Source organism: Oryctolagus cuniculus, chromosome 6 (genome assembly GCF_051225735.1).
Source record: "Oryctolagus cuniculus isolate XC-2025 breed Fujian yellow rabbit chromosome 6, ASM5122573v1, whole genome shotgun sequence".
Taxonomy (NCBI): domain Eukaryota; kingdom Metazoa; phylum Chordata; class Mammalia; order Lagomorpha; family Leporidae; genus Oryctolagus; species Oryctolagus cuniculus.
The window spans coordinates 159034508-159061203 of NC_142872.1; the positions used below are offsets into that span (position 1 = coordinate 159034508).

General features: G+C 52.5%; 1 protein-coding gene across 1 annotated transcript in view; it reads left to right on the forward strand.

Annotated features, from left to right (window-relative positions):
• The window catches only part of TG (thyroglobulin), a 229632-nt gene that overhangs the window by 98818 nt on the left and 104118 nt on the right, over positions 1-26696 (forward strand). The window contains exons 35-38 of the mRNA XM_051844054.3: positions 289-351; positions 20029-20163; positions 21853-22017; positions 26387-26606. Coding sequence (XP_051700014.2) covers positions 289-351; positions 20029-20163; positions 21853-22017; positions 26387-26606 — 583 coding nt within the window. The remainder of the gene's footprint in view (positions 1-288; positions 352-20028; positions 20164-21852; positions 22018-26386; positions 26607-26696) is intronic.

Below are 26696 nucleotides of genomic sequence, written 5' to 3' on the forward strand. Positions count from 1 at the left end.
GCAAGAGCAAGATTGAGATTGGCTGCCTGGTCTTTGCCCTGGGGGTCTTCCTTAGCTGTGGCCTTGGGGAAGGATTACACAGCTGCGCCCACAGCCCCTCTGCAGTGGCCTGGCCACGAGGAAGAGGCTTCCTTCACGGTTGGGAGCTGGCTGGTTATCTCACAATACCCTAGGCCATCCCGACTGGTACCGGTGCCCTCATCTCACTGCCTGGGTCCGATTCATGTCTGTCCAACTCTGTGATAACGAGGTGAAAGAGCTAAAAGCCCGCCCTTTTCTCCTTTGCAGTTGCTCAAGGTGACGCTCCCGGTTTTTGCCCTCCGGTCACTCTGCCGTCCCTCCCAGAGAAGGGTAAGTCCAGTGACACTTTGACCTTTCTTGCCAGGTGCACCTGCTCTTTGTTCGCCTCTTCTCCTTTCTCCCTTTGCTTCTGTCGGCCACTGAGAGCTCCCATGCACTCTCTGGTCATTACTCCTGATTTGTTTCAATTGTGCATGTACAGAGGGAGGGCAGATGAGGCAGTGCACCCACTGTGCAGGTGGGAAAAGCGACTCACGGAATGACAAGATCTGCTCCTCTGACTGGAGGCAAGGTGGGCCTTCGGCCCAGGTCTTCAGGTGTTTATTTTAAGGATTGTTTCACCCTATCTGGTAATGAATGGCTAGACCTGCACTGCCCTGGGAAAATGGCAAGATGAGTGAACTCAGATCTTATCAGGGAGAGAATTGGGGCTCACAGTAACTGGAGATACTATGGGTGACACCTAAGGAGGAAGCCTGGCCCGGAGCCCTAGGGCCTGGAGTGCAGCCCAGATGGAGCGGCTGTTCTGCACGTCAGTCACGGCTGTCACATCAGCCTGTTCCATGTGACCACCACGGAGCAGGAAGTGGGCGACAGCGGGGGCAGTGGGGCATCCTGTGTTCTGCACGGGGGTATGATGGAGGGGACAGCCCCGCATGGACCACACCGCACCGGCCTCTCATCAGGAAATGAGAGGTTTGGCTCAGGCTCCAGACGCCACTGGGCTGGTGTGTGACATGATGTCTGAGGGACTCTAGACACCTGTCATTATAGCTCTGACTTTGGAGACAGAGCACAGCTCATGTGGGAGGAATTATTTAAAGCCAAGGAGTGGCTGAAAGTATTAAAAGTCCCCGCCCGGTGCCGTCTCTCTGCTTCGCTCAGTAGCGCAGCTGACTTTGGCCGTGGTGAGTGTAGGATGCGTGCAACTTCCCCCGAGCAGTCTCTGTGGAATATCCACGCTAAGCACTTTCCATTCATGGTCGGGGGCTGGCTTCCTGAGGTGTTGCAAGGAGAGCGTTATTATTACCATGTCACAGAGTGCCCAGGCGGGACTCAGGGCAAGGCCACAATGCCAAGGACCAACAGATAACACACGTCCAAGCCGTACTTCGGGTGCAATTCATTTTGAATTTGATTCTAAAACGTGCAAACAGTTGAATGAATCCAAAAGTCCCCAAAGATTTGTGATTTCAAAAACAAAGGTGACAAACAAACGAGGTCACCATCCCATCCCACCTCTGCCCACCTCAGAGGCCACCACTTTCTAATCTGTCAGCACTGAAAGACTGGCTCATCCTGTGTCCTTGTCTCTAAGTTGTGTGAGAATCCTGCTGTCCTTGGATGTGCCAGTTTGATGCGTGACTGTGGAGTTCCCATATTGATGGGTGAGAACTTGACTCTGGAAATCACCCGTTTTCCGGTTATCCTCCGTCATCCTCTACAGTCATGTCAACACTGGGGGTGAACTCTAGATAAGTACTGGATTATTGTGATCAGAGCAAGAAGGTGCCGCAGGGGTGCCAGTGGGTGAACAGCAGCACTCTGTCCTCACTGTCACCCCCGTGGAGCACCCCTGCTTTCCACAGCACCCAGCACCTCCTACAGTCACATGAGCCTCACTTCTGCAGGGCGTGGATCATCCCGTTCCTCGGCCGATCTGCTGGCTTGCTTGCGGCTTGTCTTCATCCAAAACCACGCTGAAATCCTTGTCCACTTCCTCTCTCCACTGTTTCTCCTTCCTCCCACCCTCTCTTTTCTCCTCTCCTCCCCTCCCCTCCACTCCCCTCCCCTCTCCTCCCCTCCCCTCTCCTCCCCTCCCCTCTCCTCCCCTCTCCTCCCCTCCCTTTCCTCCCCTCCCCTCCCCTCCTCTCCTCTCCTCCCTTCCCTTCTCCTCCCCTCCCCTCCTCTTCCTTCCTTTCTTCCCCCATCCCACCCTGCCTCCTTCCTTCCTTCTTCTCTTCTTCCCTCCCTCTTTTCCTTCCTTCCTTCCTCCCTTATTTTCTTTTTTACCTTGTGGAGATAGACGTTTTTATTCCTTTGCTTCCTTTCGTAGACGTTCATCCAAGGAGAGAAGAGAAAGGTGTGTGCCAAGCCAGAGGCCATGAGTGTGTTTTTCAAACCTTTCAAGCCTTAAGGAAACTCGTTTCCTCCTCAGCACTGTGCTAAGCGTTTGGGCCACACATAAACCCCAAGAGAGGAGCGCTTTGATGGTTTTGCTAGTTAGAGAAAATGCAAACCAGGCGGAAACAGAGAAGGAGCCCACACAGTTATTTCAGAGTCGCTGCATGCCGGTTAATACATTGGATTCCCTTCCGTTTTCCTTGGGTTCTTCTGTAAGTGAGGGGGTTGTAGTCTCCATGTGTAGCGTGGCGGTGTCACCCGGTGTTGTAGCATGTGTCTCCTTCCAGAGTGCCGCCTGTCTCTGAACCGTTCCTGCCACGCGCGTGTGCATTCAGTCACTCACTCGCCTCGTGCGCTCCCGTTTCCACAGCCCTCACGCTCTGGCGATGAGCAAGCATGTTCGGGCCCCATGTGGCTGTCCTGTGGTCGCACCAGTTCCCGGGCCCACTCTTCCAGTTTTGAACACTTGTCTTTTGTGATTCCTCATCCATCATGTCGAATACTGTGGCGCCCACAGCTCCTTCTAGGTGCAGATGATTCCCCGGGCCCCGTGAAAGCTTAGGGTTCCAGAAATTGATATTTAAAGGCTCTACATTTATATTGCCAAAGTGCAGTCTCCAGCGTTTGTTGCCAATTGCGTGCTTACTAGCTGAGGACGTGTATTCTCTCCATCAGAAGTTTCCATGCGTAAGAATCATTTCAAGAAAGAATTACTAACTTAGTAGGGAGATGAGGGCTGCTTTGGTAGCGGCCAGGGCAACACTGAGCCCTGGAAAGGGAAGCAAAGCGTAGGCACCTGGCTGGCCGCACAGTGCTCCTGCTGCTGTGGCTGAGTCTCGTCTCACCAACGAGACAGAGAAAAGCTGGAGTGCTCAATGTCTCCCTTCACGTTCACATAGTCCTCGAATCTGAGTAGACTGTGCCGCCTCACAGGCAGCATTGGGTGGCGCAGTATTTTTAAATGTGCCTCGAACAAGTGTGATTTCGAAGCAGGAGAGGAGAGGTGCCAGAGCCGACAGCCCATCTGTGCCGAGTGCCCAAGTTGGAATTTGAGAGCTTGTGCGTCGCCCTTGGATGTGCATCAGGGGAGGGGATACTCCTGCCTTCAGGGCACTGATGTGTCAGGGGCATCCTGACACGGATTACGTGCGTGCGTGTGTGTGTGTGTGTGTGTGGGCATGTGTGTACTGTGCATATGTAAAACCTCGTCTTTGTGTACGTCCTGTCTAGAGAGAAAAGGAGATATTTATTATATACCACACATTTATAAATCATTCCATGCTCACGAGGCAGTTGGGTGGGAGCAGAGCCTGTTTTTCAAATCAGGAAAGTGAGGCCCTGAGACGTCTAGACATAGCCACAGACCCAATATCTTGGTCTGTGTGTGTGTGTGTGTGTGTGTGTCTAAGCCACCTATTCAAAATCTAACTTGAAGAAAGGATCCTGATACCCAATTGGTTGATAAGGGTGGAGTGGGGGTGCAGGTGACCTCTGAGCTCTGACAGGCCAGCGTTGAGTACCTACTGTGTGCTAAGGATTCCTCCAAGGGCTTGATTTCTGTGGCTTTAGAGAAGGCTTCTGGCACATTAACAGCATGGGCCACGAGACACAGGAACAGTTCAGTCTTGTGGGCAAAAAGCCACGCGTGGTGTGGCATAGAACATGAGAGCTGGAGACAGACTGGAGCTTGAGTGTGGAGCCTGTGGAAGAAAGGTACGTTCTTAGAGACTTCCTGCTGGGTTTGCCCTTGACCTTGGCGGGATCTCTCTGGGGACACGAGTGAGCAGAAGAGTGACAGTGAAGTCTAGGGCAGGCAAATGTGAGGTTGTGTGTTCAGGAGCCATGGCCGTCTTTCCTTTCAGCTTAACTCAGTTGAGTGAATATAGACACTAGCACCATTTGGGTAATGGGTCCTGGGTTTTCACTTGGCTGGAGGGCCTGCCAGCAAACACAGGTGCTCCCCTTGTAGTGGGGAGGAAGGTGTAGGAGGCGGCCATGAGCCATCCGCACAGTGGAGTTGTTAGTAGGCCACCAATGTGGGTACAGGAAGGCTCCCCCACATTCACCTCTCCAGGATGGGCACTCATGTGTTGGACAGCAAAAGGAGAGGGGATCAACCCACACAGAGCGGATGGCGTGAGCCGTCCCACAGGGACCTGCACCAGCCTGGGGCACACAGGAGCCTCTGAGTCAGTATTGCAGAGCCCACAGGAGGCCAGACAGGGCCGGGAATAAAAATCAAGGGCCTTGGGAACCTGGGATCCTTGAACACTGATCTCGGAAACTCTTCCCCAGCTTGCTGTGTGCTCTGCGAGGAGGAAGCACTGGGGGGCGGCCGAGTTAAATTTGAGAAAATGAGGCCGATTGGATCATCTGTGTGTCATCTGCGGTTTTCCTCTCTTCCCGGGGAGAAGTTTTGTTTTTGTAAACAAGCAAAACAGTGGGATGTTGTTTCGTTCGTGAGAAAGATGTGTGGCAGTGGTGCTTCTTAAAAGACCAGCAGCAGCCAGAGTGGAGAGGGGGCTTGGGGCGTGGATGGGGGCCACACACTGGAGCCTGCCTGGTCACTCCCTGGGCAGCCCTCCTCCAGCCCCAGTGCTGCCGTTCTTCCCAGGATGATTGTCTAAAGAGTTCTGTTGTTGACTTGGAAGGCAGAGTGACAGGAGTGGAGGCGGGGCGGGGGGGGGGGGTGTCTTCCATCTGCTGATTCACTCCCCAGATAGCCACAATGGCTAACTCTGGGCAAGGCCAAAGCCAGCAGCCCAGAACTCTTATCTGGGTCTCCCAGGTCGCTGGTAGGAACCCCAGCACTTGAGCCATCCTCCACTGCCTTCCCGGGAGCATTAGCTGGCAGCTGGCTAGAAGTGGAGCAGCCACGACTTGAACCATCGCTCCAGTATGGGATGCTGGTGTCGCCTCTACCACTAGCTCCTTCCCAGAGTGATTGGCATGATGCCCCCATCCAGTTTCAGAAGCACTCCTCTTAGAGGGGCCACTGAAATAAATCCCATAGTTAGACTGGAGGCTTTTCCCAGCCTCCCTCCTAACCTCAGCCTGTAGCTCAGTGACAGGGTCAAAGGCTGGACTCAGAACCCAAGTGGCTACACTGACAGCCTTCTGGGCCACGAGACAGAAAGGAACCAGTCTTGTCTGCTGTGCCTCTGTCTTGAACTTTGGGCTGTGCCAGTGGCTTGGTGAACGTACTTGGTCTTTATTGCAAATGCTTCCCATTAAGGCAAGAGACAGCCATGTCGGATCTGAAAACAATGTGGGCCCTGGCAGGGAGCATGCCTGTCATCTCACGAAGGGAAGCCCGGTGGCGTCATGGGCAACACCCAGGGATTTCCCAGCCTCCCTCTGCCTCTGTGTGCGGCTCCATTGAGGTGGCGGTGAGCAGGGAGAGCCCCACCGCCCAGGCTTGCAGGAAAGAGCACGGTGCACACGGCGCAGCATTGCAAGAGCAGGGCGCTCAGGGAATGCTGCCGCTGCCTCCCAAGTCCCATCCTGTCCCTTCACAGAGGAGGAGACGGGGGCACGGAGAGTCACAGCCTTCAAGCCGAGCTTTCGAATGATGCTTCTGACGTTTACTGAGGGCCAAGCACGCCAAGCTATGCAGAGTGCTTTCTCTTTTCATCTTTGCAACAGCCCAGTGAGGAGTGCGTGATGGCGTCCATTCTACAGATTTGGAAGCTAAGCTTCAGAGAGGCCCAGGGCCCTAGATTGGTAGAGCTGAAACTCAGATCGGAGCGCAGTCCACACCCAGAGCCCTCCCTTGTGGATGGCAGCTGATGCCGTGTAGATTGTCAGGGCATCAGCCCCTGGCGTGGACTGCAGCATGCTGGTGATTTGTAGGGAATTCCGTCCCAGGGTGGCAGGAGGGGAGGTGAGTGGTGATGGCCTCTTGGCAGGCTTCGGCTGACCTTGAGGGATGCCAGGACCAGGATGACCTTCTTATGTCGTCACAATGGCCACTCGCTGACGGGGCTGCCCTGAGATGGGGCATAGACTGCAGCCGAGCGGTTGCCAAAGGGGCTGATAGTGGTCCGTCCATTTCCCGGCAGCCCACCGCCTCCCGGTGGAGCACTTCAGCCCTGATGGGGGTCTGGAGAGACCCTCTGGCATCCTCTCCAGGGGGCAGGCACTTTCAGTGCCCAGTAGGGGATATGTTGAGGGTGGAGCCGTGCTATAAACAGGGGGCTGTGCCAGCCCAGGGGCACCACCACACTGGCTGCAGTCCCCGGGCTGCTGGCCCCGAAGGCACACGAGACTCATTCTTAGCACTTTCAGTCCTTGGGCAAGAAGGCCTGGGTGGACAGGCTCTGACAGCAGCACTGTTTAGTGTGTGTAAACCTTTCTGATACGCAGACGGCTCACACGCATACACACACACAAACACACACATACACACTGCTGACGGGGCTCATGGGGCCAACTCTGTCCCTGTTCCATGAGCACAGTTATCCAGAGCAGGTTTCATATCCCAGGGCCCAGCAAGGCAAGGCTGGTGCACCCTGACCCCTGCCTTCGCTTGTGAGCTTTTAGGGAACAGCCGCAACACTCGGCGTGTGGTCAACTCCACTGCCGAGCCAGTGCGTGCCGCAGGGTTCGCGTTAATCACTGGCCGCTGCGGGCCGGGAGGCCGTCATCCACGGCTGAGTGTGCTGCACATGCAGCCTCGTGCCTGATGACCCCCTGGACTTGCTCTCTGACTCTCTGAGACTGGGAAGGAGAAAGTGGGAAGTGGGGCCACGGCAGTGACAGGCCTCGGGAGAATGGGAGCTGGGAGGAAGCTGGCCCCAGCCCCGAAGGTTTCACGTCTCCCTAGGGTGCCAAGGGAGCTGACAGCCCGCTGGGCAGGAGATGGGTTTGCGACACAGTTGTGGTTTTCCCTGCCTGCACCACTTCTCCCCTCATTCATTCGCTGTTCGTTCAGCAAGTGTTTAGTGAGAACCTACTCAGTGCTGGGCACTGCAGGCTGGACAAAGGCCGACTCTTCCTCCTCTGCTCTGAGCCCAGTCACTCCTCAAAGGGCCCCTGAGCACCCATCCAAAGCAGCTCGCAGCCACACTGTCTGCCCTTCACCCTGCCCTGTTGTCTCGGCTCCCTCGCTGCTGGGTGCTGTCTGTGCCTTCTGGAAGGGCAGGCGTGAGGGGCCGGGGTCCTCTCTGTTCCTCACTGCTGTGTTCTCAGCACATGTAGGGTTCCATGACCTGTAATTGCTGGTTAGGTTTTGTGATTCATGGTTATGCCTCACACTTAGAAAATTGTCTGGTATACAGTTGGTGCCACATAGTACTTACTTACAGTTACTGAATTTTGAGTATATCAACATCAATTTCCACTTTGATCCAGGTTAGTGATTAAGTGTGATTCAATTAATGTTTGTTGAGTGAATGAGTGAATGGTATTAGTGGTGGGTGGTGATGGCAGAGTATTGAAAGCCACTTGGGGGCTGGTGTCGCAGCTCAATAGGCTAATCCTCCGCCTTGCAGCGCCAGCACACCGGGTTCTAGTCCCGGCCGGGGCGCCGGATTCTGTCCCAGTTGCTCCTCTTCCAGGCCAGCTCTCTGCTGTGGCCCGGGACTGCAGTGGAGGATGGCCCAAGTACTTGGGCCCTGCCACCCGCATGGGAGACCAGGAGAAGCACCTGGCTCCTGGCTTTGGATCAGTGCAGTGCGCTGGCCGCAGTGCGCTGGCCGCGACGGCCATTGGAGGGTGAACCAACGGCAAAGGAAGACCTTTCTCTCTGTCTCTCTCTCTCACTGTCCACTCTGCCTGTCAAAAAAAAAAAAAAAGAAAGAAAGCCACTTGGACGAGAGGGTCAGGCCACCTGGGTTGAATCCCTCCTTTGCCCCTGCTTAGGGTTGTGACCCTGAGCCATCTACAGGATGTTTATGAGTCCGAGTTGCCTCACCTGTGGAATGAGATGATGACGCCTACCTCCAAGAGGTTGTAAGGAAGCTTGGAAGAGATTCCCTGTGAAATTGCTGCCAAGGCCTGGTGATGACCGACAGTGCGGAGTAGCAGGGTTAGGACTACAGGCCCGAAGGCCTGGTGACGACTGACAGTGTGGAGTAGCAGGGTTAGGACTACATGTCCTAAGGCCTGGTGACGACTGACAGTGCGGAGTAGCAGGGTTAGGACTACAGGTCCTAAGGCCTGGTGACGACTGACAGTGCGGAGTAGCAGGGTTAGGACTACAGGTCCTAAGGCCTGGTGATGACCAACAGTGTGGAGTAGCAGGGTTAGGACTACAGGCCCTAAGGCCTGGTGATGACTGGCAGTGCAGAGTAGCAGGGTTAGGACTACAGGCCCTAAGGCCTGGTGACGACTGATAGTACTGGAGTAGCAGGGTTAGAACTACAGGCCCTAAGGCCTGGTGATGACTGGCAGTGTGGAGTAGCAGGGGTAGGTCTACAGGCCCTAAGGCCTGGTGACGACTGACAGTACTGGAGTAGCAGGGTTAGAACTACAGGCCCTAAGGCCTGGTGATGACTGGCAGTGCGGAGTAGCAGGGTTAGGACTACAGGCCTAAGGCCTGGTGACGACGGACAGTGAGGAGTAGCAGGGTTAGGACTACAGGCCCTAAGGCCTGGTGACGACCGACAGTGTGGAGTAGCAGGGTTAGGACTACAGGCCCTAAGGCCTGGTGATGACCGACAGTGTGGAGTGGCAGGGTTAGGACTACAGGCCCTAAGGCCTGGTGACGACCGACAGTGTGGAGTAGCAGGGTTAGGACTACAGGCCCGAAGGCCTGGTGATGACTGGCAGTGCGGAGTAGCAGGGTTAGGACTACAGGCCTAAGGCCTGGTGATGACTGACAGTGTGGAGTAGCAGGGTTAGGACTACAGGCCTAAGGCCTGGTGACGACGGACAGTGAGGAGTAGTAGGGTTAGGGCTACAGGGCCCTTTCATAGGTAGTCTTTATGAATGCTACCCCTGCAGTAGTGCAGTACACAACCTGGGCGGCTGTACTTAGGGAGCCTGGAAGACTCTTGATAATTCTTTGCTGAATGTCTAGATCTTAAACCTTTGAACTTGGAATCTTGGAGAAAACAGGACCCCCCAGCCCACCCCATCACTCCCAGTAACATCCTCCCCAGACAGCACCTATTTTGTATCTGGTCCATCACATAAATTGAGTTTAAAGGAGATAAAGCCAAGAAGGAAATATGCCAACCTAAGACCTATCTCTTGGTTATTTAAGCTTAGCCTTAATTTTTTTTTTTCAAATCTCCTGCTTAGCTAGGGAAGATATTTTTTTTCCCAGCCTGAAGTCAATCAGAAAACACAGGATCAAAAATGCCCTCAGTCACAATCGTGGGGTAGAGGGTGTGGCCTCACCTTCCTTCCCTCGTCCACACCTGGCTCAGCTGGATCACGCCAGCTATCACGGAGTGGCGTGGGATAGAACAGTGTTTGTTGTTTTTGTTTCCCAGTGCCATGCTGGCGTCCCCTGTCAATCCACATGGAATCAATCAGACCATGCTGAAGCAAAAACACTGCTGTTTTCATACATTTTTCCCACGCGTGGTCACAGTTTACTGAGAGGATAAACCAGAAAGATCTCATTTCTTAGACATGCAGACCATCGTCAGGGACGCGGGAGAAGTTTGTCCGGCAGGCTGCCCTTCCTTGGGCCCCTCAGACCGGCCTGCACAGCCAGTGGTGTCTGGAACCTTCCCTGACTGGGACCCACAGATGGTGTCCCATTAGTTGTATGGACTGGAATGATTTTAACAGCTGATTTAAAATGGTGACATTATGTTATAAACACGTGATGAAGTCCCTTGTTGTGTAAGGGGTTGGCTCAGACGACTTCTCAGTGTCTCTTCATTTCTATTTGCGCAACTCTAGTGGTGGGCTCAGTGGGGCTGTAGCAGCACGTGGCTTTGTTCCCTATGTTTTTGCGATCACCTTACCAGTAGACAAGCAGAGGGCCTTAGCTGACGTAGGAGCCGTAAGGCACAGAGACCATGGCTTTGGGGGAGATCTCGTTTCTATTCCAGCTCTGCTCCTGCCTTGTATGACCTAGGACAAGTCTCTGCCCTGAGCCTCAGTTTCCTTAAGGTGAGATTCGTAGTGCTAGCTGCTTCCCCACGCTGCTGTGATGTCTGGGTGAACTCACACACCTGAGGTGCCCCGCGCCTATAGCCAGCAGTTGGTATATGACAGCCGCAGCAGCTGCCATGCCATGTGGTGACTAGAGGGGCGTGCAGCACAGAGGGTAACGGCTGCCCTCAGGGGTCTGCCCGTCTGGGTTCCCGCCAGCGTATCAGTTATGAGCTCAGGCCAGGCTCCCACAGTCCACCATGCTGGTTCAGCATCCCCGGGCAGCCCTGCACAGTCCTGGGACGTCTGCTCGGCTCCGCTTGGCTCTGTGTGCATTTGTGCCGCGGCATGTCTGTGGTTGTGCCGGCCACCCAAGATCAGGCACGGTGACCCCGGGACGGAGCAGGTCAGACGCTCTTTTTTTTTTTTTTTTTTAATGATGAAAAACTTTATTCTGCATCAAGGTATGAGGAAAATGAAGCTGCATTTGGGGCACATTATAGATGAGAAATGATCCATGTACAGTGAGTACAAAATAATCACAGAATTACTTCTTAGCTAGTACCACTTACTCCAAATTACCAATGCTTAAGTGAAAATAAAATGATTTGCCACACTAAAAGACTAGAAGTGAAACATGACAGAATTTAAACCAGCACCTATCTGCATTTAAAAAAAAATCAAATATTGGAAAAATCAAATGTTGAGGAACAGCTCTGGACTTCAGCATCTCCTCTGAAATCCAACCAGTGAGCCAGTCCATGATTTTTTTTTAGCAACTTTTCATTCATTGTATGAAAATTATGAATGCAAGGTGAATTTATTGACAAAAAGGGCACTTTTTGGCTAACACTACAAAATAAACTGGTTTTCTAAAATTATTTAGGAAAACATTTCAAATAATTTTCCAAGTGTCTAACTGATACGCTGATCTTTAGAAAATATCTAGTCTGTAGAAATTCATCTTGAGTATGAGTGCCCATGCCAGCTCCAGGAAGCCTTTGGGAGTTGGGGCAGGTTGGCCGGGGGAGTGGTGTTCACTTGAAAGGAAATCAGACTTCTTAGAAAACAGATTCTGTCTAAGCCTTTGAATTTCTTCCACTTGGAATTTTGCTTGTGATGAACTTGGTAATTTTTCATGAGGACATGGGGGGTGTAGATCCAAGTCTGGTTCATGTGTATGGTGCTTCCTCTTAATTAGACCTTTCTCTGGGAGTGCTTTTGAAGTTAGCACGAAAGATGATTACTCACCAGCCCACAAGCTCACAGCCCCAACAGCTGCGGAACCATCAGTGTCTCTAGAAACTTCTGCCCGGAGTGGGCACGCACTAAAGGCCACCGCTTTAGGAGATGTCAGCCGAGTCACAGGGAGAAGCAGAGCTGTGCTTGGACTTGGAGAGGGGGCACTCTGCACACGTGCTGCTGGGAAGTCGTGCGCTGTGCTGCTGGGTGTGCTGTGTGGCGCCTCTGAGCCTCAGCTCAGTCCTCTGCACGGTGGTGACAGTGACAGTGCCTGGCGTGCTGCACCTACGATTCTTACAGTACAAATGAAAGTGTTTTGTACACCGAGAGGCAACGCGTGAAAGTGAGATATGATCTCTGTCAACTTCCTATTAGTTGCTTCCTCTGTGATTAATAAATCAATTTGTGAATTTATTCAGTCATTATTTAGTGAGGCCTTAAGCCTGTGAACAATAATCTTCATCTTTGTAGAGATGAAAGTGTAAAGAATTAGTGCCCATTAATTAAGGACTTCATTATTTAGTTCGTGCAGTACACACTTATTCATGGGGTAGTTCACGGAAAACGGGGATAATATTCTTCCTGTTGGGTGCAGTGAATACTTAATAAGCACAGGCTGTAGCTGTTTCTACTTCTATTGTTAGTGTTTTTCTCACAGTATCATGATAGGTCTTGAACTTCAGTGAACACTGAGGCAAAACCTTTGCTGATCTCCAGGAGATCCTGATTTACCAGGAAGGTACAGTACAGCACAGCGTGATAGTGGAGCACAGGCATCGTTTGGTACTTAGGAAAAAAACTGTTAGGGTAGCGGTGGAGGAAGGAGTCTTAGGAGGGCCTGCAGAGCAGATGACATTTGAGTTGGGTTTGAAGGATGGCTTGAGTCTGTCCTTCGAATAAGCTGTCTTTGGGTTGCGAGGGAACAGTGTGGTTCTCTATTAGTGGTACAGCATCATACAATACAGAGTATTCCGATAGGTTGCCAGGTGAGGGCAGGCGATCAAGTGATGTGCGAGGTAGCCAGGGGGGCACCAGACCCTGAGACATCTTGAGCATCCTTTTTGGTTGGGGGACATTAGAAGCCTAAGTGAGGGTGGGGCGTTGACTCCATGGAGGGTAGGTAAAGGTTGAATGTGAGATTTAGGGTTGGAGGCTGTCTTTCTGACTTCCTACTAGTGTCCTCTCTAGGTGGACATTCAGACCACTTAAACGCCAGTCAAGGACAACACTTAGGGTTTCAAGTTGGGTGGCCCAAGGCTGGCGGTGCCGACCCCGAGCTAGAGGAACCAGCTGATGAATGTGGGTGGGGTTGAATGTAAGATTAAATGTTCAAATGTTCAGCCTTCAACATCTGAGCTGGGGTGTGGGGGGCCATAGCCTGGAAGTGCCTAGTAAGCACTGACTGTATAATTCTGAGCAAAAGTCTTGGCCTGGGTGTGATCGCTGACAGTAGTAGGTAAGCGGTTGAGGCTAGTGAATCGCTATGGAGAGTGTGTGACGTGTGAGTGGTGAAGGTCCAGGGCAGAAGCAGAAGCCACAGCGGTAGTTACGGGAAGGGCAGAGGAGGAGAAGCCAGGAGTGCAGATGGAAAAGTGGGAGAAGCCCCAGTGGCAGATGTCATAGAAACCAGGGCAGGGGGACGTGGCCAGCAATTGCAAGCAAGCCGGAGGCTGCAACATTCGTTGGGTTCATCATCAAGAGCCCTTTACAAATTGAGTGGGCTGACGGGAAGAAGCTGAATGGTGGTGATTTGAGGAAGCCCCACTGTTTCCCCAAAATTCTTGGCAATGAAGAGAAAGACGGGACAAATTGACACATTAGTGCCAGTAATCCCATGTATGCATGGACCACCCATGAGAGTGGATTAAAAATAGTTACGCCCCTCCCATTCAGAAGAGATTCTTTCCCTGTATTTTTGGGAAAATGGGTCCTTCGACACTCAAACCTGAGTAAAGAAACCTTGGGTTAGAGGCAGGTGTGGTTTTTGTAATGGGAGAGGTTCGAGCACCTTCTTATGCAAAGCCTGGAAGGGTCAGCGTGGAGGGACAGAGCAGTGATCTAGCAGTGCTGGGGTTTTTGCAGGGTCTGGGTGGGGGATGAGTGACAAGTGAATGGGGGAGGAAGAACACGCCCTGGAGCACGTCCAACAGCTGCACTTCTGTGTTAGGGGAGAGGGAGAGACGCCTTGGCCTGGAGACGTGTCGGGGGGGAGTGGTCCCCTTTTTCCTGGACAGCAAGAGGCCAGGCACTTGCAGAGAGAGTAAGGGATTATGATGACCTCTGGGCCTGGGAGAGCAGCATGCTGGCCGTGGTGAGGGCTGGCCCCCGCAGCATCCAGGCTGCTGGCATTCACCGTGCTGCTGAAGATGTCCTGCCTCCCCAGGGATGGCCAGCACCGCCAGCATTCAGGAGCGCAGCTCAGTGGTGAGCACTCAGGCACTGGCGGCTGATAGGCAGGGCGGATGCCTGACGAGCTAAGCAGTGAGCAGGCAGCGCCCATTCAGCCTGCGTCCACGCCCAGAGCTCACCTGCTTTTCGGTCGTGGCACATAGAGGAAATGATACATCTGGAACAACTGGATGGAATGAGGGGACCAGCCTCGCTCCCTCCATCCCTTCCCCCACCACAGTCCAGAAGGTTGGGTGGAACCTGTGACCCCTGTCCCATAAGAAGAGCTCTGTGATACGAGTGCAGGTGATCTGGCCGCTCCTGTTGCCAGATAACAGCGAAATAACAGTCACGCAGACACCGAGCACGCCCGACAGTGACGCGGACGCGGAGCACGCCTGACAGTCATGCAGACGCCGAGCGCACCTGACTCAGTCACAGCAAAGTCACAGGAAGTGATCCCGAGGCCGGTGCCCGGAGTGGGGGTGTCCTGAAGGCCGTGAGCAGCTGGTGGCTGTGTGGGGGTGAACTGGAAGCGCACGCAGCACATCGCCATGTGCTGGCCACGGGAGAGGCTCCATAAACACGAGCCACTTCCACGTGTGCTGTTGTCTGTGCTCGGCCACGGTCCCGAGGCCAGGGAGCAGCACCGGGGCGAGAGCAGGTTCTGCAAATCCACGAGTGGACGTTTTCAGCAAGGACGCACTCACGGCCGCAGACCACGTGGCTTAAACAGCAGACACTGCCTCGGGAATCTGGCTGCTGCAAGTCCCGGATCGGGTGGCAGCATGGCGGGCTTCTGCCAAGGACCTGGCCCGGACCTCCGCTCTGGGCTCCTGTGGCAGCTTCTCTGTCTTTGCCCGTCTTCCCTCGGGAGCATCTCTGGTCAGTTTTCCCTTTTGATGGGGGCATCGGATATTTTGCATTAGGACCCACTCTGATGACCTCATTTGCACTCCAGTACCTCAATAAAGACCCTGTCTCTGGACGAGGCACATCCTGAGGTACCAAGGGTCTGGGCTTCAGTGTCTGAAAGTGGGGGCGGACCCCATTTGGCCCATGGCATTTGCTGCCACTCTTGTGTTGTGCGCTGGAAACAGCATTGACAAGGAAAGCACGACGGGGTTCCATGGTGTCATGGTGAGCACTCTGCATGCTGAATCCAGCTACCGATGAAAGCGTGCTCCCTGGAGAGTACAGGGCCCAGCACATCCGGGCCTTTTTCTGATGTCCTCAACGTCAGAAAGGCCAGGTGTGTCTGCTGCAGGTGCCAGACGTTTCTCTCTGGGGAACTGCTAAGCCAGGGACAGCTCTGGTCCCATCTGTCAAATGACCACAAGCTAACCAGGCTGTCTTTCTTATTCCCCTTCCTTTTTGGCTCTGTTTTCAACAGAACACCTAATATATTTTTTTTCTTTTTTGTACGTGCTATCAAGGGCAAAATTCTCCCCGTGCTTGAACGTGGCCTCTGGTGGGAAGACAGTTGTCTGGGTGCTGCTGTGGCCCAGGATGGGTGTGCCTGGCCCGCTGGGCCAGTCCCTCCAGGGAGCACACTGTGGCCTTCAGCGCTGGGCCAGCGGTGTGGAGTGTGTTCTGTTGTGCCAGCGCAGTGTCAGGGAGGTTTGCTGGGAACTGAGAGGCTGCGCGTCTGAAGGGCTTCAGATCTCTGCTCTTTCCCCACGTGGGTGCCCCTCTGACGCTTCGTCCAGCCACTCCGCGGAGAGCCTGCCCCGGGATGTGTGCTGAGGGGCTCTGATCACAGGGCGCGGAGTCAGGATTGGGTGGGCCCTGGGCTGCCTCACAGCTGGCACCCCTTGCTGTGTCCTAAGAAAGCCCCTGTGATGTTTTCCGTCAGAAGATGGGGCTGTGAATGTGTGTGCAGGAGGGCGTCAGAGTTTCAGCGCCTTGATCTTATGTAAAAATGCTGGAAGGCAGTTTTCCTTCATCCTTCAAATGCGCAAGCTGAGGGCTATGGCAGGAACGGGCCTGTGCCTGCCCAGCCAGCCAGCGACAGGCTTGCTCCTGCCGCGTCCTAGCATAGCCCTGTGGCTGCTACCATACTGGAGGAGGGGGGCTATATATTTTTTTAAAGATTGGTTTATTTATTTAAAAGAGTTACAGAGAGAGAGGGAGAGACACACAGAGAGAGAAAGAGAGAGAAACATCTTCTGTCTATTAGTTCAGTACCCAGATGGCCGCAGTGGGCCAGGCCACAGCCAGGAGCTTCGTTTGGGTCTCCCACATGGGTGCAGAGGCCCAAACACTGGGGCCATCGTTTGCTGCTTTCCCAGGCACATCAGCAGGGAGCTGGATTCCAAGCTGAGCAGCCAGGACTTGAGAAGGTACTTACATGACAGAGTCCCAGACGGTGGCTTGACCTGCTGTGCCAGCACGCTGGCCCCAGTCTTATCGTCAGAGGAGCCCCAGTGAAGCACCCAAGTTCACTCTTGTCTGTGAGTTGCATTGATGGTGAGCTCTGTGAGGTGCCTTGCTAGAAAACATGAACACACAAATAAACAGCTGTTCTTTTTGCAGCAATAACCACTTTGAAAATAGGATGGAAAAATATCACATCCCATTCTTAATGACATCAGGTATTAAATACAGTAAAATACAAATTAAAAAACCCTCTCATGTGTTCAACCTCAAAATCATTCCCAGAAATAATTCAAAGGAGCAGTCTTGGTTTTCAGTTTCATCAGAATGATATATAGCCAAGAAAACATTTTCTAAAGTAAAATAATATGGGAAGAATTGTGTCACCGGATGATAACCTACATTGTAAAGTGACTGTGGCTTATACAGGGCAGAGGGAGAGCGAGAACGTACAGAGAGACCCACCAAAGCAAACCATTTGTAAATACAAGTATTTAACATGCTAAGGATGCATTTCCAATTCATTGGAGATTGTGCTTTTTGATAGATGTTGCTGGCATGGCAATCTACAAACTGTTTTAAGAAAGAGAAAAAACAACATGAAGGTGAATGAATAAACCATAGGTTCTGCTGTTTAGGAGAAAAATCACCTTTGGGTGGGATAGAAAGCTGCTGTGATCCCATCCACCTGGGTTCTGTACCTGGGGGCGCTGAGGCTCCAGCCCTGGCCAGCTCTGCCATGGAACCGGCTAAGCTGGCGTGGGCTCAGCCAATTGACTAGTAAAGGGTGTGTCAGAGGTCCCCTGCCCTCCCCGGGGTGGGGTGCTTGCACACTGTGAGGAAGGACAGGTAGAGGGCATGGCAGGGACTTGGCTCCAGGGATGGCAGCAGACAAGCTGGCTTTCACGTTGGAGATGGGATTCACTCTTCAATTACAGTGCTTTTCCCCAAACAGCAACCTAAGCACAGGGTGTGGCCAAGGCTTCCATTTTAAGACCATAATTGGCACGCTGGGCCCGAAGCCCCTCCCAGCTCTTCTCTGAAATTGCAGTGCACCCGGCATCTAAAAATACGCAGCTCCTGGTTTGTGCACAAATGCCGCTCGTGTGGACCCTGGAAAGAGCAGCCTGTGGGAGAAGCTTAAGAAAATGAAAGCCCAGACTTGTCTGCGGTGAAGCCAGGTCCCAGGCTCAAAGTCACAGCTGCTGACGCGAGGCCGGTGCCCGTGGCTCCCATGGCTCCAGGGTGCAGCGTGGGGCTCCACCTGCCGCTTGCTGAACTCCTGGGAACCTGCAGACACTGTGTGGTGGCGTCGCTGGGTGAACCTTTGCTTTCTTCCTCTCTCTCTTTTTAGCTGAAATGACAGTGGTAGCGCAGCTTATTTTGCTGCTTTATTTAGCATTCTGTTTTAGTGATGCTCCCAGTGCTCTAATGGCAGAGACAGATTTGTCATACAGTGAGGTGCTCTCCAGGACCTTTCATCCCTGGGGACCACATTCTGGAAAGGGTGCTTATCTTCAGAGAAACCTAGAGGGGGCAGGAGGGTATTGCGCAGAGCCAAGAGGCCTGGTTCTCTTCTGACTGGCTCACTTCCCCAGGTCTCCCTGTCCTCATGGACATCATTAACCTCTCCAAGCTTCTGACTCGACTTGTAGAGGAGGCATTAGGCCAGGCCCCCTATCCCACAGGCCATCTGGGGCACCATGGGGGATCAGATGTGTTGTTGAAGTGGCTATGTTTTGAGCAACACCTGAGATTGCCATTGTGTCCTGCTAACACAAGGTCAATGCTGAGGTTTATTAAAAGGGTAAGCTACTGTGGTCTTCGTAAACAGCAAAGGAAGAAGGAGAGAGAGGAAGAGGAGGTTTCTCCACTGAGTCCCAGTGATGCCTCTGCTGAGCATGGCTCTAGGGTCTTTTAGATCGGAGCTCCCAAATGACTACTTGGGCTCTGTCGGAGGCAGCACTTTGGCCTCGCTGCTGCTGTCTGTGGACAGTGTTGTACCCATTGACCAGGTTCACAGTCCTCCTTTCTGGTGGGACTTCACGCCAGAGGATCAGGATCTGTGTCATTGCAAGGATGCACTGCCCGACTCTAGCCACGACCTTTGCAGCAAACGGGATGAGCTCCAGCATAGCTCTTCATCTCGGTGCATGCCGGCAGCTGGCTGCGGCACCTGCCCTCCCACCATCATACCAAGCCAGCCTTGCCCTGCATGCAGGACTTGGGAGACAGCACCCAAAAGCAGTCAGGGCACAGCCTGTGTAGCCACAACGAGCCCGTTCTCATTTCCTTCCGAGCTCGGGAGCAGTGCACCCTCCACGAGTCGTGTGAGCCTGTCTGCGTCTCATCTTCTGTAGGAGACGATGTCTGTGCTGGGGCTTTCCAGGAACAGACTCTGAGATGGAGATTTGCATGCAGGAAGTCTGGTACCCAGGGCCTCAGGATGAGCACCTGCAAGAAAAAGTGAAGGCACGATGGGGAAGAAAAGAATTTTTTTATTTATTTCTAAGATTTTCATTTTATGTGAAAAGTAGAGAGGGAGGGAGGAAGAGAGAGAGATCTTCCATCTCCTGATTCACTCCCCAAATACCCACAACAGCTAGGGCTGGGCCAGGCCAAAACCAGGAGCCTGGAATTCCCATCTAGGTCCCCGACTTGGGCCATCCTCTGCTGCTCATTAGCAGGAAGCCAGATCAGAAGCAGAGCAGCTGGGGCTCTCATCAGGCACTCCTATGGGAGGCAGGCATCCTAACTGCTGAGCCAAACCCCTGCCCTGGGAGAATTGCAGTGTGAATGAAGCAGTGCCCCACAGATCCCCCAGTGAGCTCTGCAGCCCGGCTGACCTCTCAGTCACCCATGTTGAGATCAGGGGCCTTGGTCTCCTTTCTTGAACTAGTTTTGAGATGCAGGCCATCCCTAGGGAAGGGAGGCAGCTCTCTAAGACCAAGGGCAGTTCCTGGATGCAGACTCAGTTGAAAGCCACCAGCCACCAAGCTCCCAACAGCGGAAGGAGGAGGAGGCTGGCCAGTCCTGACTGGGGCACTGGGCAGCCCATCATAGTGTGTACTGCAGAGGGCACTGGCCTTGAGGAGGATGGCACTGGCCTTGAGGAGGAGGGCACTGGCCTTGAGGGGGATGATGGGATATAGACTAAGAACATTGCACACTCAGGAAGCACAGGGTTGCTGCATGACAGGCCCGCTAAGCCGGTTACTGTCTTTGGTACCTAATACTATTCTAACCGGTGCATTGTAACAACCGTGTCACCATGGTTTCCTTTTCTTCTCTACTTGGCTCCCATTCCACTGGGAATTGATTAATAGAACAGCCATACTATTCTTTGTTGGTTTGTCTTGTTTTTTAACCATTGTATCTCTTGAGCTTGGCTCACAGGAAAAAATTTGACCAATAGTCCTAGAATGGAGCTATTCATAAAGGCACAGGGTCATATGAGAATGGAGACGAGGAGAAGGGTGCACCTGGGGCTTTCTCTGGTGCACCCCAGGTGATCTCTGAGTGACTGTCCCCCACTTTCTCTTGCAGTCTCTCTGGACTCGTGGCAGGCCCTGGCACCGGCTTCAGTACTTGTGGATCCATCTGTCAGGAAGTTTGATGTTGCCCACATCAGCACTGCTGCCGTCAGCAACTTCTCTGCTGCCCGAGATCTATGCTTGTTGGGTAAGGGGAGTTTCCACCCCAACATGGGGAAGGATGTGGTCTCATGTGAGTGCTGCTAAGATTCTGACCTTAGAAAGGCACAGGAGACCCTGCGATAAGTTGGGGTGCCTTGTGGGTGGGGGGTCTTCTCATTCCCATGGGAGGCACCCCGTAGTCAGGACCTGCAAAGGTGAACTAGCCAGTGACAGAGCAACATTGAGGAAGATCAGCTGGAGGAGCAAGGGTGTGACACCAGCCTTAGATAGTTGGTGAGGAGAAAGTACTCCAGTGTTGATCCATCTCATAGGGCAGAGCTAAGTCCTATGGGTAAAACTCTAATTTCAAGAGATGTTTTTCAATGCAATTTGAAAAACTTTCAAATAGGCAAAACTGTCTACAGATACATAATTCCTTTAGAGTGTTTCTAGTCACTGGTGGTGAATTCTGGTGCCATTCAAATAAAAACCAGGTGATTGTTTGATTGGGACATTCTGCAAAGACTTTTGACTTGTAAAGGAGGCTGAGACCAGATATCACTTACACTCATCCAAGATTCTGAGTGCCTCTGAGATTCCATGAGTTTCATGGTTCTCCTTTCCCATGAGATTGGATAATAAAATGCACAAAACCATGTTTATCAAACAGATTGGACCACCGTGTACAGAAGTGCAGGTGGTGCACTGCACCACTCTGGGTGGTACTGTTCACAGAGACTGCATTAGGGATTGGGTCTTAAGCCACACACAACTAACCCAATCCAATAAAGCTGCACTATTTTGGGAGCTGCCCTCACCATTTTATGCCATGAAGTAGTTTAAAGTATTAAGTGCATAGCCCATGGGAGGACATGATGGGTATGTAGCCAGCTGGGGAAGAAGTAAAGCAGACAGAGAGAGAAGAGGCTGAATAGGATGGCAGGGCCTGGAGCATGGAAAGCCTTGTCTCCCATGACCAAATCTCCCAGTCCAGAATGACAAGGCCACATTTGCAAGTTAAATGAATGAATATATCCCTGCTTGTTATGTGGAAAATAGGTTGATAGAGGGGTTGGGCTCCCCATCTCTGCATTTCATTTCCCAGCTCTTGGTGTGGTGACTAGGATGTTTAGTTGGTACTCAGGTGAATAAGTGAGTGATTGCACAACTGGATGGATGGATAGAAGGATGCACAGATGGGTGGATGGGTGAGTGGATGGATGGTTGGGTGGGTGCATGGATGGGTGAGTGGATGGATGGACGGGTGCATAGATGGGTGAGTGGATGGATGGATGGATGGATGGGTGCATAGATGGGTGAGTGGATGGATGGGTACGTGGATGGGTGAGTGGATGGATGGGTGCATAGATGGGTGAGTGGATGGATGGGTACATGGATGGGTGAGTGGATGGATGGATGCATGCATGGATGGATGGGTGCATAGATGGGTGAGTGGATGGATGGATGGATGGGTGCATAGATGGGTGAGTGGATGGATGGATGGATGGATGGGTGAGTGGATGGATGGATGCATGCATGGATGGATGGGTGAGTGGATGGATGGATGGATACATGGATGGATGGGTGCATAGATGGGTGAGTGGATGGATGGATGGATGGATGGGTGAGTGGATGGATGGATGGATGCGTGCATGCATGCCTGGATGTATACATGTTTCAAGACTGAGATAAGAACTCTGAGGCTAAGGCGCTCTCTTCGTCCTCTTCCGTTCAGAATGTTCCCGACACCAGGCCTGCCTCATCACCACCCTGCAGACCCGACCTGGAGCTGTGAGGTGCATATTCTATGCTGATACCCAGAGCTGCACACATAGCCTACAGGGTCAAAACTGCCAACTTCTGCTCCGTGAAGAGGCCACCCATATCTACCGGAAGCCAGGTAGGCCCAAGCCTGTGCCATTGCTGGCAACCTGGGTGTGGCTGTGAATGATTGCTCACGTGGCGACCTGGTGGGCAGTGGCCTTTGATACTTAGGGAAAAGTTGGCCCAAGTTATCCTAGGCCAGGTGGCACTCACCTGGGGTGGACTGAAGGAAAGTAGGAAAAACGACTTCTGTGGCCCTTGGATTCCATTATTCCTTTGAGCTATAGATGCCATCTTGGCCTTTGAATTTCCTAGGTCACTTTTCATGGCCATTTCATAGTCTAGAACATTCTTTCACATGCCTTCTTTTCCGTCATTTAGTCCTTACACCAGTGCTGGGAGGTGGTGGGGTGAGGGCTGTATTCCTACCACTGGGATCGGGAGGCTGGAGCCCAGAGGAGCGCAGTTACTTCCGATGCACCCAGCTCGCAGGGGCGGAGGGGACACTTGCAGCCAGGGTCCCTGTCTCCGGTGGAGAGCCCCTCCCTCAGAGCCACACTGCCCACCCACCTCATTGTAGCCACTTTGGAGAGGGGGCTGTTTCTGGATGAGATGTGTCAGACTTTGTGTTAGGGGCTGGGGAGAGAAGGGTGGAGTGAGCAAGGCGGGTGTAGCATCTAAAACCAACAGGAAGTGAAGTCAGAGACTCTGGACACCAGGACACCCGAGGGCTGGGGAGGCTGGCGAAGCCCCTCCCTGTTAGGCTTGTTTCCTGAGTGAGACAGGTGACTGCAAGGCATTGCCGATGTCTGCCATCTTGTCTCCTAGAACAGAGGTCACAGGGATTCTCAGTAAAGAGTTACATGACAAATATTTTGGGCTCCTTTACCCACATGGTCCTGTTGTAGCCACTCAACTGCCGCTACAGTGTGAAAGCAGCATTAACAGCTTTCCCGGAAAGCTCGTGGGAAGTGGAACTAAAGATAAATTGATTTTGCTACAAAAGTTTTGAAATCCATGCATAGTTTTTCATGATACACATTTTCATGAACACTTTGAAAATCCTTTGTAAGGAAACCAGTGGACGTGACTGTGGTCCCATAAAATCTTGGTTGGAAAACCACGTGGTTGTTGGGTTTGGCCCCACCCTGTCCTAGAGCGCTGCCAGCCCTTCGGTCCTGTCTTGAGGCTGATGGTTCCCTCCTCGTCTGCCTCATCCTCCCCCTCAGCCTCAGCCCAGGGCGTTGTCTCCCTCAGCTGGGGATACTTTGGTCCTTCTGTGTGGAGGGCTCAGGGCCTCATGGGCCTCCACTGGCAGTCCTGTTCTCTGCCTGTGTGGACGTCACATCGGTCAGTTAAGGGAGATTGATTTTAATAGCGCGTTTCACCATAGTGCATCCAACCTGTGTGACTGTTCCGCTGAGGATGCCTGAGCATCCAGATCTGAGTGCTGTGAACCAAATCGTGTACCTATTGCTTCTTTATGAATGAACTAAAATCCACTGGGAAATGCTCACTTCCAAGAAAGGATGCACGCACACATGCGTGTATGTGCAGCCTGTTTGCAGCAAACGCACACAGCTGCCGAAAGTTCTCTGAACCCAGGTAGTCATGTGGCTGAGCGAGTGGGTGTTTGGGAGAGACTCCACCAGTTCTGCAAAAGAGCTCAAGGGCGGAACTGCCCAGCTAACGATGTTCCCATGTTTGATCTCCCTGGGCAGCCTCTGCGGGAGGATCGGATGCCACAGTGCCTGAGAAAGCAGCTTGCATTCCCTCGAAATGCTTTTGCTGGTGTGCTTTTCTGGCTTTGCTCTCGCCTGCAGCTGGTGCCACGTTCATGAAATGTGACTGTTTCCTGCGTAGCAAAGGAAGGTCTGCCCCTTCAGCAGCCACAGCCCTGAAGACTTGCCCGAGAGCCTTTGATTTCTGATTGAGCAGGAAATCTTGTGAGAAGGAACTGTGGGGGTGAGGTCCGTCATGATCCGTGATGGAGGCCAGCTTAAATAAAATAACAGCAACTTTCCACCCTGAGTTTCCATTCTGAGTTCTAACTCGTACTCCCCTGTTTTTACCGTGGGGAGGCCTCTGTTAGCTCGCTCTTCTTTCTCTTCCAAACCCTCTCCTTGCTTCCCTTATTCTCACTGCTTTCTGCATTCCACTCATTCCATCACCCATTCATGCATGTGTTGAACTCCTGCACTTGGAACACATGGACGTCATTCCATTTTCCTAACGTGGTTGTGTTCTAGAGGCCGCTACCATTCCTGTTCCACAGAGGATGGGGGAGGATTGAAGGTCAGAAGATTCCAGGGTTTTTCCAATTAATAGCCATTGCATCATGTAAAACACAGGCCTACTGCACTTTCCAGACCGTCTAGGAAGAATATTTTAGAAGTTCATGGGAAATGCATAATATGCAAAATGATGCAAGAATTTCTGATTTTTTTGACCCAAATAAACTCTCTCTCTCTCTTTCTGTCTCTCTAAGATATATTTATTTACTTGAAAGAGTTATGGAGAGAGAGAGAGAGAGAGAATCTTCTATCTGCTGATTTACTTCTCAAATGGCCCAACAGTCAGGGCTGCACTGGACCAAAGCCAGGAGTTTTATCCAGGTCTCCCACATGGGTGCAGGGGCCCGAGCATATGAACCATCTTCCTCTGCTTTCCCAAGTAAATTAGCAGGGAACCGGATTGGAGTTGGAGCAACTGGGACTTGAACCAGCACCCATATGGGATGCTGGCATTGCAGGTGGTAGCCCAACCCAGGATGCCATGGTGCCAGCCCCCAAACGTATCTTTTAATTGGATTTTCTGTGATCTCTCTGGAATATCTTTGTATCAGTTCCAGCTCACCATACTGACCCTCTGTGATCTGGAAGCTGTGAACAGACATGGTTCCAGGGCCCCTCAACATTGTAGCCTACTGGCATTTGGGGCCAGAGAATTTTTGGTTGTGGGAAGTAGTTCTATCTAGTGTGGGGTGATTAGCAATGTCCCTGGCCTCTGCTATCAGGTGCTAGTGACATCTCCTGCAGCCTAAGGACAGCCAAAAAGGTTTCCTAGAATGGTCATATCCCCCTGGGGACAGAACTGACTTCCCTCTGAGAACCACCACAGTATACCATTATACATCGATGTATATGTATAATGTGTAACATATACACTATACATTATACATTAAGCTCTTGAGGAATGGAGAGACATCTGTCTGTCTGTGTGTCTTTCTGTCTCCTCTCCCCACATCCCTGCTTAGTCATCATTGCAGGGCGTGTGTTTTGATAGAAGGAGCTGCAGGGACCAACAGGCCACAGCCTGCTCTTAGGCTTCCTGAGAGCCTTCCCTCCACGGTGTTTATCATTCCTTTTACGCAGGACCCTGAGTCAGATGCAGGAATCAGACCCGTGCGGGTCTCAGGTTCCTGGAAACAGTGCTTGGCACCAAGCCTGGGCGCAACAAAAGTTCACTGAATCAATGAATGAATGAAAGAAAATGCAGTAGAGGAAATAAGATAGGGTGACCAAGATGCTGATAAGTGTGGCAGGAGATTAGCACTTCAGGGAGGGGGGGCCCAAGTGGCTTTGGGGCACCAAGCAGGGATGGCAGGAGGTGCCTGAGTCTTGAACTTGAGGGGCCGGGGGGATTTGGACGTGAGCCAGTAGGAAGGGAGTCTTGCCAGCATGGGCATCTGGCAGCAGAGGCACAGAAGGGGCACAGATGGAACTGACTCTTGACCCAGTGTGAAGAGGGGCGTGGTCAGAGTCGGAGGTCAGAAAGGTGAGCTTTGAATCTGACAGCGCCTTAATGTCCCAGCAGGCTCCCCACCTGCAGGATTTTGAAATGTCCCTCAAGCCTGCAGCCCTTTTGCTGCAGTTCTGAAATCCAAAAGTTCTTGAAGTCCTTTCGTTTCGTAAGTTTGCAGTAAACACATTTGGTGGGGGAAGCGGGAACCTGACCTGAAATAATTGTAGAAGACAGCCTGATTCTTTATCCCTGCTACTAGGAGGACTCCACCCGTCTCAGCACAGCAGTGGTGGCTGGGACTGGCCGTGAGTCTGGCGTAGAGGTCTTCTGCAGACCGCCTCGGAGGATTGCATCTTGTCTGCTTTTTAAAGGCCCCGGTGCTGGTGAACAGTTGCAGGCCTGGGCTGGCAGGGACCTTGCAGGCCACCTGGGAAGAATGCACCCATGATAGGAAGGATCGGTGCTACAGTTGGCATGCATCTGATGCCTCGTACAGATTAGCAGGCTGTGCTGTTGTTTTTGTTGTTCACATGGAAAACTAACTTGATTAGACTCAAGCTGTGGATCTGAATGAACTACTGACATTTTCAAGTTGCAAAAGACAGTCGTTTTATTTCCTTGTGCCTCAGGCACATTCAGGATGCCCGTACTTGAGCACTCACTGCTGCCTCCCCTCCTTGTTCACCCTGCCTCCCTGCCAGGCACCCCGCTGCTCCGCTCTGAGACGTCTGCACCCTCTGTGTCCATTGCCACCCACGGCCAGCTGCTAGGCAGGTCCGTGGTCATCCAGCTGGGTGCATCATGGAAGCAAGTGGATCAGTTCCTTGGAGTTCCGTATGCCGCCCCACCCCTGGCAGAGAGCCGCTTCCGGGCACCAGAGCCCTCGAACTGGACAGGCTCCTGGGATGCCACCAAGCCGAGGTATGGGTTGAGGGGAATGCGTTCTGATGACTTCCCCAGAAAATTCTGCTCCCATTCGAATCCACCGAACTGATACTGCATAGCACCCAG